At 41.9% G+C, this 11,429-nt stretch overlaps 1 protein-coding gene across 1 annotated transcript; it reads left to right on the forward strand.

Moving 5' to 3' along the window:
- Positions 1–1,107: 1,107 nt before the first annotated feature.
- Positions 1,108–10,773, forward strand: SYT5 (synaptotagmin 5; the record flags this gene model as incomplete). Its single annotated transcript, XM_083376608.1, has 8 exons — positions 1,108–1,839; positions 3,160–3,341; positions 5,894–6,013; positions 7,329–7,496; positions 7,710–7,877; positions 8,525–8,642; positions 9,743–9,876; positions 10,564–10,773. Exons 1-8 carry the CDS (start codon positions 1,689–1,691, stop codon positions 10,771–10,773), a joined length of 1,251 nt encoding a protein of 416 aa, XP_083232734.1. The 5' UTR covers positions 1,108–1,688.
- Positions 10,774–11,429: the final 656 nt, after the last annotated feature.

The following is an 11,429-nucleotide window of genomic DNA, read 5'->3' on the forward strand; positions in this document are numbered from 1 at the left end:
CATGAAGCACAGTGTACAGTTCATGGAAAGGTCATTGTGGGAGGATGAGAGAGAGAGAGAGAGAAACCAGGGCCAGCTGATGAGTTGGAAAGCTCTAAGTTGAATTAAAGGCTGTCTCCTTTTTTAAAATTGGCTGTAAAATGAACAGTTCCTAAGCTCCCTGAAACTTGTTAGGTCCAATGTCCTGGCCAACAATGGGAGGAGCAAATGTATGTCCCTTAGAACAGGGGTCTCCAACCCCCAGTCTGTGGACCAGTACTGGGCTGCGGAATGCCAGCAACCGGTCCGCACAAACAAGCAAAGCCCCATCCACGAGATGCAGGCAGCACACAAAACCACGCACCCTCCGGTCCGTGGAAAAGCCTCTCTCCACACAACCGGTCCCTGGTACCCAAAAGGTTGGGTACCTCTGCTTTAGAAACAGGCAGCAGGGGCTGATTAGAACTCAGTTGAAAATCAGGAGGGGTGAGAGAGGAAAGAATTGGAGCAATGATGAATGGAAAATGAAGCCAAAACAAAGAAACATTGCGCATGAACTAAAAAGAAGCAGGTGAAAATAAAACTTACCTCAGAAGCTTGGCAATTGACTCATATTTATGACGACTGCAGAGTCCTGGGGTCACGTGATCACCTTTTCGACTTGGGTGTCTTTTAGATGTGTTGGTAAAACCCATCCTCTGCAACCAGCGCTAAGGATGACGGGAACGTCAATCAGCTTTATTCGAAAGGCCCTTTGTGTTGGGGAATACCTGTGTGTTGTGCACAATGTAATATGAAGTTGCTGCTGTAGATGTGTTGCCCTAGTGGCTTAGAGCAAATAATGGACAAGTCTAGCTTCATCTAAAGGATCTCTTTAATTCTTTATGTTGCTAAGTGAGACCTTTCTTAAGTTACTTTTGCCCTATTTTACGGCTTTTCTTGCCATCATTGTTAAGTGAATCACTGCAATTGTTAAGTTAGTAACACAGTTGTTAAGTGAATCTGGCTTGTCCGTTGACCTGGCTCATCAGAAAGTCAAAAAGGTGATCACGTGACCCCAGGACTCTGCCGTCGTCATAAATATGAGTCAATTGCCAAGCTTCTGAGGTTATGGGGATGCCGCAACGGTCATAAGTGTGAAAAAACAGTCATGTCAGGTTTCCCAGTGCCATTGTAACTTTGAACAATCACTAAATAAACTGTTGTAAGTTGAGGACTGCCTGAATCTAAAGTCTGTTTCAATAGTTCAAAAACCATCTGGATTGATCTTTTTAAAAAAGTTTTACAAGCCAGTTCAAATATAACGCCAGGAGATATTTCAGTGTTTGGGGTTTCAAACATACCTTGGTTTACTGGACCATTGACAGGAAATCATGAGAAGAAAACAGAGAACAGAAGAACCTCCAGACCTCTTAATCATGTAAAAAAAAATCCTGACAAACATTACGTCTTCTTCTCTACTTTTTCCCCCTTCTAGAGAAACAGGGGGAAAATAAAAAAAAAACTTCATTTCAAGAAGAAAAAAAAGATCATGAGGAACAGGGAGAAGATGCCATTGTAAAGACACTTCCCTCTTAGGTTGCATTATTTAATTTTAAAAGAAGAAAAAAAAAATCAAAGATTTAGATTAAACCTGTAGCCCTTGTCAAGAGAAAGAAGTACATACCGTAAATTATCTGCCTTTTCATTCTCCCTTTCCAGATTCTACAATGAATGCAGCACGGAGGTCAGCCAGGATAGATTCCGAAGTGACAGAATCCCAGCTGGAACCCTCCATCAATGCGACCCAGATGCCCACCAAGGAGAATGTTTTTTCAGACATGAAAGATAAATTCATGAACAAATTGGAGAAACTGCCAAGTAGGTGGAATTAGGCTGTTTCCAATCTCAGAGTTTAAACTGAGGGAGGGTGGATCAACTGAAAACTATCAAGGCCGATTAATTTGAAACAAATGACCAGGATTTCTCAATACTTTATTTTACATAGTCTTATTTTTAATGCTGATCATTTGTAAGGCTGTCTTTTGTAATTCCACAAAAGTTCTTTCATGGGCCACCAAAGTTAAGTAAACTAAGGGCTGTGCAGTTGTTACAATATCACTTTTCCCTCCCTCCCTCCCTCCCTCCCTCCCTCCCTCCCTTCCTTCCTTTCTTTCTTTCTTTCTTTCTTTCTCTTTCTTTCTTTTCTTTTTTTTCTTTTCTTCCACCCACCTTCCTCCCTCCCTCCCTCTCTCCTTCCCTTCCTCCCTTCCTCCCCTCTCCTCCCCCCCCTCTCTTTCTCTCTTCTTTCCCCATCTAGGTCAATGATTCTGGGTGGCTTCCAATTCAAACACCGCACATTTTTCCTGAAGCGTGGTTAGAAAATGCACAGGCTATGACCAATGAAATGTTATAGGACAGTAACTCCATTTCCACCGCACATAACGTATATTTATGTTTCTTCTAATATATCCTTCTCTTTTCCTTATGACAAAGAAGACAGAACTTCTTTTGTCAAAAAATCATTCTTTGTGGGAGACCAACTTCTACCCATTAACTTTCAGCCAGCATTTTCACATCCTAACATTTCTCACTCATCTTTCTATGATTAATACATAGTCACCAAAATACAACACTCCATTTACTTGCTGTAACTTTTTACCATTTGCAATGGTTCGCTCCATTTCCCTGTTAAGCAGAATGACCGTGGTGTTCAATACTTCTAGCTGTATCATATAGCTAATATTTGCTATAGATTCATTTGATTTCTCAATCAACAAAAAGATATTGGTCCATAAAATGTGGGATTACTTCCATAAATGTTTAATAATTTCTCCCTTCTGCCACATTAAGAACTATAATTTCATAATGAATTTATTATTGATTATAACAGTTAGTCACGCAGTCAGCTAGATGTTTACCCTGACATCTAAAATAAATAGATTATCGTTATTATATGTACAACTTTGTGAAGTCACAGCTGCCAGTTCTTGGGCTTGGGTTAGCCTCAGTACTAATCCATACATTAACCAGGTCTAACCCTATTAAGATCAGCCTGAGATCAGCCAAGGTCTATTAGATATTCCTAGTGATAATTAGGAAAAGTCATATTTAACTAGTAAGTAATATAACGAGGCAATCTCTTTGCTTCAGAATCTGTGGCATCGCTTTTCACTACTCTCCTTTTTTTGTCCACTCTAGTACCGCCGTGGGCTTTGGCCACCATTCTTATTGTGGCCAGCCTTTTGCTTCTCTGCTGTTGCTTCTGCGGTTTTAAAAAATGCTGTGGCAAGAAAAAGAAAGGGAAGAAAGGGAAAGACAAAGTCAAGGCACAGATCAACATGAAGGAAGTGAAGGAGTTGGGCAAAAGCTACATTGATAAGGTGAGCAAGGGGGAGGGGGCTTCCCACGACCTGAGGATCTAACTTGCATAAAAGAATCTCCCTGATTTACAAACCATTCATTAACTATGACAGTTTGCACGTTTGGTGCAGATCTTGAGAAAAGGCCGGAGTTTGTCCTTCGTGTGGCCCGGTACCTACCATGCAGAGGCGGGATCTTGTTTGACTTCAAACTGTGCTCTAAAAGCAATGCACTGAGAAGAGGGTATGCGGGTCCAATAGGGAGTCTCAAATGTGCACAAAATAGCGGAAAACATGTTTGCCGTTTTCCAAATATCTTCCAGAGTTAAGTGTAGCACATTTGAGGACTTTTACTTGCAACACAGAGAAAACACTGTGGTCTAGTAGGGGAATATGAGAAGGTCACACGTTTCATTGCTAGTTGTGCCCTGCAATGACTATTCTGGATCAAGGCCGTTGTACTGTAATTAATCCCTTGTTAAGACTTCTATGGTCTATATAAGCAGATGCCATTACCATTAACAGCTCTCTCTCCAGATAGCTGAACTTGTGGAAACACCCTTTATCATCTAAAAATACCTTTATTGCATGTAGAGTAGAATACAACAGGTGTGGTGCGTTAAGATGATGTTTGAACAGTATTTCCAAGGTCAGAAGATGTTATCACTGCCGGTTATGGAGGATATCAGGCAAAGAGCCAACAAGAAGGACAAAGTTAGCTCAGAAAGAGGGGAAATACATCACAAAGAGGGAGGGATTAACTGGTCTATTATCATAATGTATAATTTCCCAAAACAGCCATGTGGTGGCAGCAGACTAGTATTTCAAGTTTCTCTGGGTGAAGGAACGTTAGCTGTGATTGTCCTGCCCGAAAAGCCATAGTGGAGCAGATGGAGCAGTAGTATTACCTACACTAGGGTGAGCAGGCATCAAATGCTGGTATCATTACAGTATGCAACTGCTGAAACAAATGACAAACAATAACCTAATTTGGGGGCCAAGATGAAGAAATACAATTCCAGGAGGGAGGAGGAGGAGGAGGAGGAGGAGGAGGAGGAGGAGGAGGAGGAGGAGGAGGAGGAGGAGGAGGAGCTGTCCAAAGCCTTTTCCCTCTGGAAAACTCTGGAAACACAGAGTCAGGCACAGATTCTTGACTCAAGCAGAATAGTTTCAATTACATGAGTCCTGTAAGGGGTCACACAAGGAGGGCGGTCTTGAGAAAAAGCAGACTGGATTCAGAATCCAATGCGAAGGAAGGAAACTGAGCCTTAACTGGAAATAAAAACTAGGCAGGTGCAAGGTGGAAGGACGGCCGCCCTTTGGCTTGGAAGTCTGGCCTTTCCCCCATCTTAAAACTGAAATCATAACATTGTAGAGGAAGCTGCCGTTAATGGGTAGCCTCACCTGACTCATGGCTTTTTCTGCAGGCAGATCCATTTGTTAATAACAAAAGGATGAACTGGGAACATGAATTGTTGGGGAGTTATTTGCAGAGGTCAAGCCACTGAAAAGAAGGAGCTGTTTAAGCCTTCTTGATAATATTTTCTCAGTCTTAAACCATTAATTACTGGAGTTCTATGTTTACAAGGGGGAAAAAATAACAGGCCTAATATTACAGAAGTGTTTCTCAACCCTAGCAGTTTTGAGACGTGTGGACTTCATCTCCCAGAATTCTCCACACATCTGAAGTTGCTGAGGTTGAGAGACATTCACAGGATAGGAAATACAGCAAAATTTTGAGGATTCTCTTGCCCAGAAGGCAGCTAACCGGTGATTGTAAGATGTTAAACTTGTGAATGCTAGACACTACAGAAAAGCTTCTTCTGCCACAGAAGTAAAGCAGAGAGTCAAAGACTAGAATGCCAGCATCTTGAAAGCTCTATTTGTGTTAAACCAAGCTGACTCTGAGGGGATCAGAGAAGCAAAATGTTTATCCAAGCATCCTCTCCACCATTTTATTTGCAATGCTGCCAGTGGCGACGTGATTCTTCCTCCGTCTTTTATTTGCTCTGATTCCTTCAATCAATTGGAGCAATTTCATCTGATCAGGGTTAGCAGGAATACTAGTTTGCCTCCTCCACGTGTCAGGTCCCAGAGTTAATTTTCTCCTTGCTCCCAAGACTCTCATACCAAAGTCTCCTTTTTCATCAGATTTAGAGGAAACTTGGCATCCATGCAGGACAACAGGCAGTAAAATATTGAAGGGTTTGGCAACTGAATAACATCCAGCATTGCCTGATAGATTTGTGTACGACGGAAGGGAAAATTCACACTGGGTGGAGTTTGTATGCTTGTATCAGTGCCCACACAATATCTCATCAAAGCAAACCAGCTTTTCCCCATCTTTGATGCCTTTCAAGGATTACAACCATCAGAATTGCCAGGCCAGGATGGCATTCAAATTCTGGGATGTGACATCACAACACACCACATATAGAGGATTGAAAGTTAGATAAAGAATGAGAAAGGGCGAACAGATCATGTGGCCTTGTGGAAGAAGCTGTTCATCCACCTTGTTCTTAATGATTTTCTGTTGAGTTACTTGGACCGTTTCCTTCTTTCCTTCCTTCCAGGTACAACCAGAGGTTGAGGATTTAGATCCATCGTTGTTACAGGAATCTGAGGTGGAGAAGCCAGAGGAGAAGCTGGGGAAACTCCAGTACTCTCTTGATTACGACTTCCAGAGCACACAGGTGGGCAAGACAAACACCTGCCCTGGCTCAGATAGTGGCAGACCCATCTTCGTCGTCCTGTCAGCTTAGGGAGGCTGCTCGAACATCATCCAGAAAATAAGAAATGCACTGCCAAGAAAAGACAAGTTCTGGAAAGCTTTTTGCATTTTCTGATTTATAAATATCGATGCACGTGGAGAAATAATTACTATAACGTAAATGGAAGTATAAAAGGGACGCAGTGTCTCAGTGGGTTAGGACGCTGAGCTTGTTGATCAGAAGGTCGGCAGTTTGGCAGGTCGAATCCCGAGTGCCGCGTAGCAGAGTGAGCGCCTGTTACTTGTCCCAGCTTCTGCCAACCTAGCAGTTCGAAAGCACGTAAAAATGCAAGTAGAAAAATAGGGACCACTACAGTGGGAAGGTAACAGCGTTCCGTGCACCTTTGGCGTCCAGTCATGCCGGCCACATGACCACGGAGACGTCCTCGGACAAACGCTGGCTCTTCGGCTTTGAAACGGAGATGAGCACCGGCCCCTAGATTCGGAAAGGACTAGCACGCATGTGCGGGGGAACCTTTACCTTTTAAATGGAAGTACAATAGACCTTTTTATAACAGGAAAGATGGTGACCAGGTCACTGTCCCCCTTTTTTTTGCTGCGAATTCTGCATGAGCATTTTCAGGGTCTCTGATCCTTCTTTTAGTTTTAAAACTTGAACTAGGCAGATTTCCAAAGGATACTATCAAATGAAGGGTTATTTCGCCACATAATAGGGCAGCTGGCCAACTTACCTTCATTAAACTGTTTTCTTTATCTGCAGTAATTACCGTCCTTTCACCCTATCCCATTGGCAAAATTTGAAATTAAGGGTGCAAGTAAAGCTAAGGAAATGTCCTATAGGAGTTCAGAAAAATAATATACATTTTATGTACTGAAAGTCCCACATTCTAACATCTGCATCTGCAACTCATACCTAGCAAAAATTATTAGGAAAGTTCCCATTTCTTCCTGTCAGCTTAGCTGCTTTTAGTAGTTAACTTCTATCACAAAATACCTTCTCTTTACCCCCTTACTGGGTAGGAGAAGAAAAGACAAGAGAAGTGATAGTTAACATTGAAAGATTAGAATTAGAAGATAAGTTTATCTAGATTTTTTTAAAAAAATTTGTGGGTAAAGTAAGGTGATGACATGTTTAAAGGTGCTTGAGGAAATTACCTGCTTGTCGGAAAATACTCAAGAGGAATGGAGAAATCCTGAGTTGGATAGACCAATGATTTGGCTCCACGGAAGGCGTTTTCCTAAGTTTGAATATTTTCATCTTAAATCTTCCCCCTCAGTTGGTTGTGGGCATTATACAAGCTGCTGACCTCCCAGCGCTGGACATCGGGGGTACCTCCGATCCTTACGTCAAAGTCTTCCTGCTTCCAGAGAAGAAGAAAAAGTTTGAAACCAAAGTCCATCGCAAAACGCTCAACCCTACATTTAATGAATCTTTCAGCTTTAAAGTAAGCGTGTGTTTCTTTTCTCTTGGCCAAAGTTCCAAAAATGCACAAATACATGTCTTCTATGTACATGCACCTTGCCATCTTCCTTTTTTTTAGCTCTAGGTCTCCCCTCATCCATTGTGGAACTTCCCTTCATTTCACACCGCTAATCCCCGCCTACCAACAAAGGTGCACACAGTTTAATCCTGTGCCACCATTATGTTTAATGCTTAGGTCCCTTATTCAGAACTTGGTGGCAAGATTCTCGTCATGGCCGTCTACGACTTTGACCGCTTCTCCAAGCATGATGTCATTGGTGAGATCCGTATCCCCATGAACACCGTGGACCTGGCACACGTGATCGAGGAGTGGCGAGATCTGCAGTCAGCAGAGAAGGAGGAGGTAAGCACTTGTGCAGGAACCTTGTTAGATAAAGAGCTCTAACGGAAAGGTAATTTGAAAAGTGCATGTATATATATATATATATATATATATATATATATATATATATATATATATATATATATATATATATATGTTTTCTGAGGTTTTCGCGGGTGCCTGTATGTGGATCCTTGGTTTTTCGGGTTTTTCCCCGCGTAGAACTAAAGGTGTGGGTGCAACGTTTCGACGGAGTCCCATCCGTCATCATCAGGCTTTAGCTTCCTTCTTCTGGGAGAAGCATGTGGCAGCCACATGCTTCTCCCAGAAGAAGGAAGCTAAAGCCTGATGATGACGGATGGGACTCCGTCGAAACGTTGCGCCCACACCTTTAGTTCTACGCGGGGAAAAACCCGAAAAACCAAGGATCCATATATATATATATATATATATATATATATATATATATATATATATATATATATATATATATATTACAAATGAGACATATTTTTCTTTGGAAAACTACCACACGATTGGAGTCATAACCCAACTCACGGGTAGTCAAGTATCTTCTTGGAAGGTAATCAAGAACTTTGACAACTGCATCTATATTTATGAGAAATATCCATCCTAGCTTTGAAATAATCATTCATTTCTTTCTATAGCACGAGAAGTTGGGAGACGTTTGTTTTTCACTCCGATATGTCCCTACAGCTGGGAAACTGACAGTGATTGTGCTAGAAGCCAAAAATCTCAAAAAGATGGACGTGGGAGGGCTTTCAGGTGAGAATTAAGCCATTAGGTTTTATTTAAATTGCTGAACATTTTAATGTACCATTTGGATTATCACTTTGGGGGGGGCACTCTGAATCCCCTACTATTCTCTCACAATTTGTGGCTTCAACTTCTCCTGGCTATAAAAGCAAACCGTTCCCACGGGGAAAATGGTGAGGAGAAGTAATGAAGTATGCAACTCTCGAGAGCTTGTGAATATGTGTAATATTCGTATGAAGAGTAGGAATGGGAATTAAGACTTCAGATTGTCCCTGGGACGCGGTGGCTCAGTGGGTTAGGACGCTGAGCTTGTCGATCAGATGGTCGGCAGTTTGGCGGGTCAAATCCCGAGTGCTGCGTAACAGAGTGAGCGCCGGTTACTCGTCCCAGCTTCTGCCAACCTAGCAGTTTGAAAGCATGTAAAAATGCAAGTAGAAAAATAGGGACCATTACGGTGGGAAGGTAACAGCGTTCTGTGCGCCTCTGGCGTCTAGTCATGCCGGCCACATGACCACGGAGACGTCCTCGGACAAACGCTGGCTCTTCGGCTTTGAAACGGAGATGAGCAGCGGCCCCTAGAGTTGGAAACGACTAGCATGCATGTGCAGGGGAACCTTTACCTTTTACCTTTATTGTCCCTGGGTGGGAGGTCAGAAAAGGCCACTTACCTATTCAATCTTGCTGGGTCTCCCATAGTTGTGGGTTTTAAAAAAGAGGGAGAAATGAGCCAGCTCATTTAATTTGGATCAACAGTTGTTCAACATATGGGAATGAATGTATGTAGCATTCTGTCTTGGTTTGCCTGTTCAATGAACCGTTTAAAAACTTGCCGTGAAGATTTGTTTTGGCCAACAATAAAAATGCATACATAAAACACAACTATTTTGCCCTTTGTTACTTTCCTAGAAATGACTTTAAAATTGGGGAGGGGAGGGGAGAGTTGGGGAGGTTTGGGGAGGGGGGAGGGGGAAGGGAGGGGTTTTGTATTCAAAATCTATTGTAGAACTTTTCAATAAAAAAAAATTGACTTCTCCCATCAGGATATTGGGAGTGAGAAGAGAATCATAAAGCATTTTCATACTTTTGTTTCCTTTGTCATCCTACCCCAGATCCATATGTGAAGATCCATCTCATGCAAGGAGGGAAACGCATCAAGAAGAAGAAAACAACTATCAAGAAAAATACACTGAATCCCTATTATAATGAATCCTTCAGCTTTGAGGTGCCTTTTGAACAAATCCAGGTAAATCTTCCTTCCCTTCCCATTTTACTTGAAAATATGCTCCAACTATTTCCAGTCACTTTCATCTGTCCCAAAACTGGCGCTATCTGTTTCAAAACAGGAATTGCTGGAGTATTGTAGGCATTTTATTTGAAGACCTCGAGATAAGTTTGTTTTGCATGTTGTAAGACCAAGCTCTTTGTAACACATCCCAGAAACTTATGTTCTTAAGGAATCCTGCCCATTGGGTCTATATACCCAATGTCTAATTAATATACTGGGAAAGAATGAGATGAGGTTTGCTGTGGTTATTATGATTTGCTTGTCTTAGGGAATGAAAACCCTCAGAATTGTAACCTTTTGCAAAGCTCCAGGATAGGGTTAGGGTTAGCTTTCACTTGACCTGAAGGATCAAACTATTTGGAAGCCAAAGGTCCTGGAAATTCAGATAATTGTAAAGCTGTAAGATGCTGCTTTAGAGGAGAAGTGATGGGTTCAAGCCAGCATCTTTTTTTCCCCTCTCTGCCACTATTCCGGCTAGCTGGCCTCTCTAGGCCGCACACCTCTGTTTGGAACTCAAGATGGAGAAAACAGAAGTTAAAAACAGAACTTGCCAGTGGGCAGCAGTAGCAAGAAAGGCAGTTGAATCCCTACATTCCCTCCAATTACTTTTCATGCTGATGATCAACCTTTTTTTTCTTTCCGTAGAAAGTCCAAGTTGTCCTGACGGTCCTGGATTATGACAAACTAGGCAAGAACGAGGCCATTGGGAAGATCTTTGTAGGCTGCAATGCCACGGGTACTGAGCTGCGCCATTGGTCCGATATGCTGGCCAATCCCCGGAGACCTATCGCTCAGTGGCACACTCTGCAACCTGAAGACGAGGTGGATGCAGCAATTGGGATAAAGACGTCTTGATATCCTTCACTTCCTGGCCGACGTCTCCGGCAACCATTCCATCTCCCATCCAAAGCAAATGGGAGTGTGTGGGTGAGGCTCCCCTGAATAGGCCTGTTGAGGGGGGGGGAGGGAAGGTAACCTGTGAGCTTGTCTCTTTTCTCAGAGCCATTTCTTGTTTGAAAAAAAAAAATCTCCGAGAGAAAAAAAACACTTTTTAACCCACTGTGTGAAAAAAGAAAGAATGCTTCCTTAGTAATTGGAGACAAGTGACCGATTTACTATAAGCCAACCATGAAGCTTACAAAGCAATTTATGCTGATTTAGAGATATATTTCAGATTTGACTCGTGCATTTGAAAATCGAGCCTTTATGTAAAAACAGCCTTTTTCCCCTCACAAGCATTACATAGTACATAGTAATAGTTTATCTGTCAAATTCGGCAACCAGACTCAAAATAAACCTACTGTTAATTCTCTTTATTTGATTACCCTATAGGTTCAAAACTAAATTTCTTTAAGGGACATCATTTCATACACATTTTGAATGCTGCTGTATTATCATGTTTGAAAACTAGACCCTGTATGAAAATCCATAGTCAACAATGTCTACAAATATATGTTCAATAATAGATTTTCTAAAAGTTACAATGAGCTCCAATTACAATAACTAAAAAA

This window comes from Vipera ursinii (genome assembly GCF_947247035.1).
Source record: "Vipera ursinii genome assembly, chromosome: Z".
Lineage (NCBI taxonomy): Eukaryota > Metazoa > Chordata > Lepidosauria > Squamata > Viperidae > Vipera > Vipera ursinii.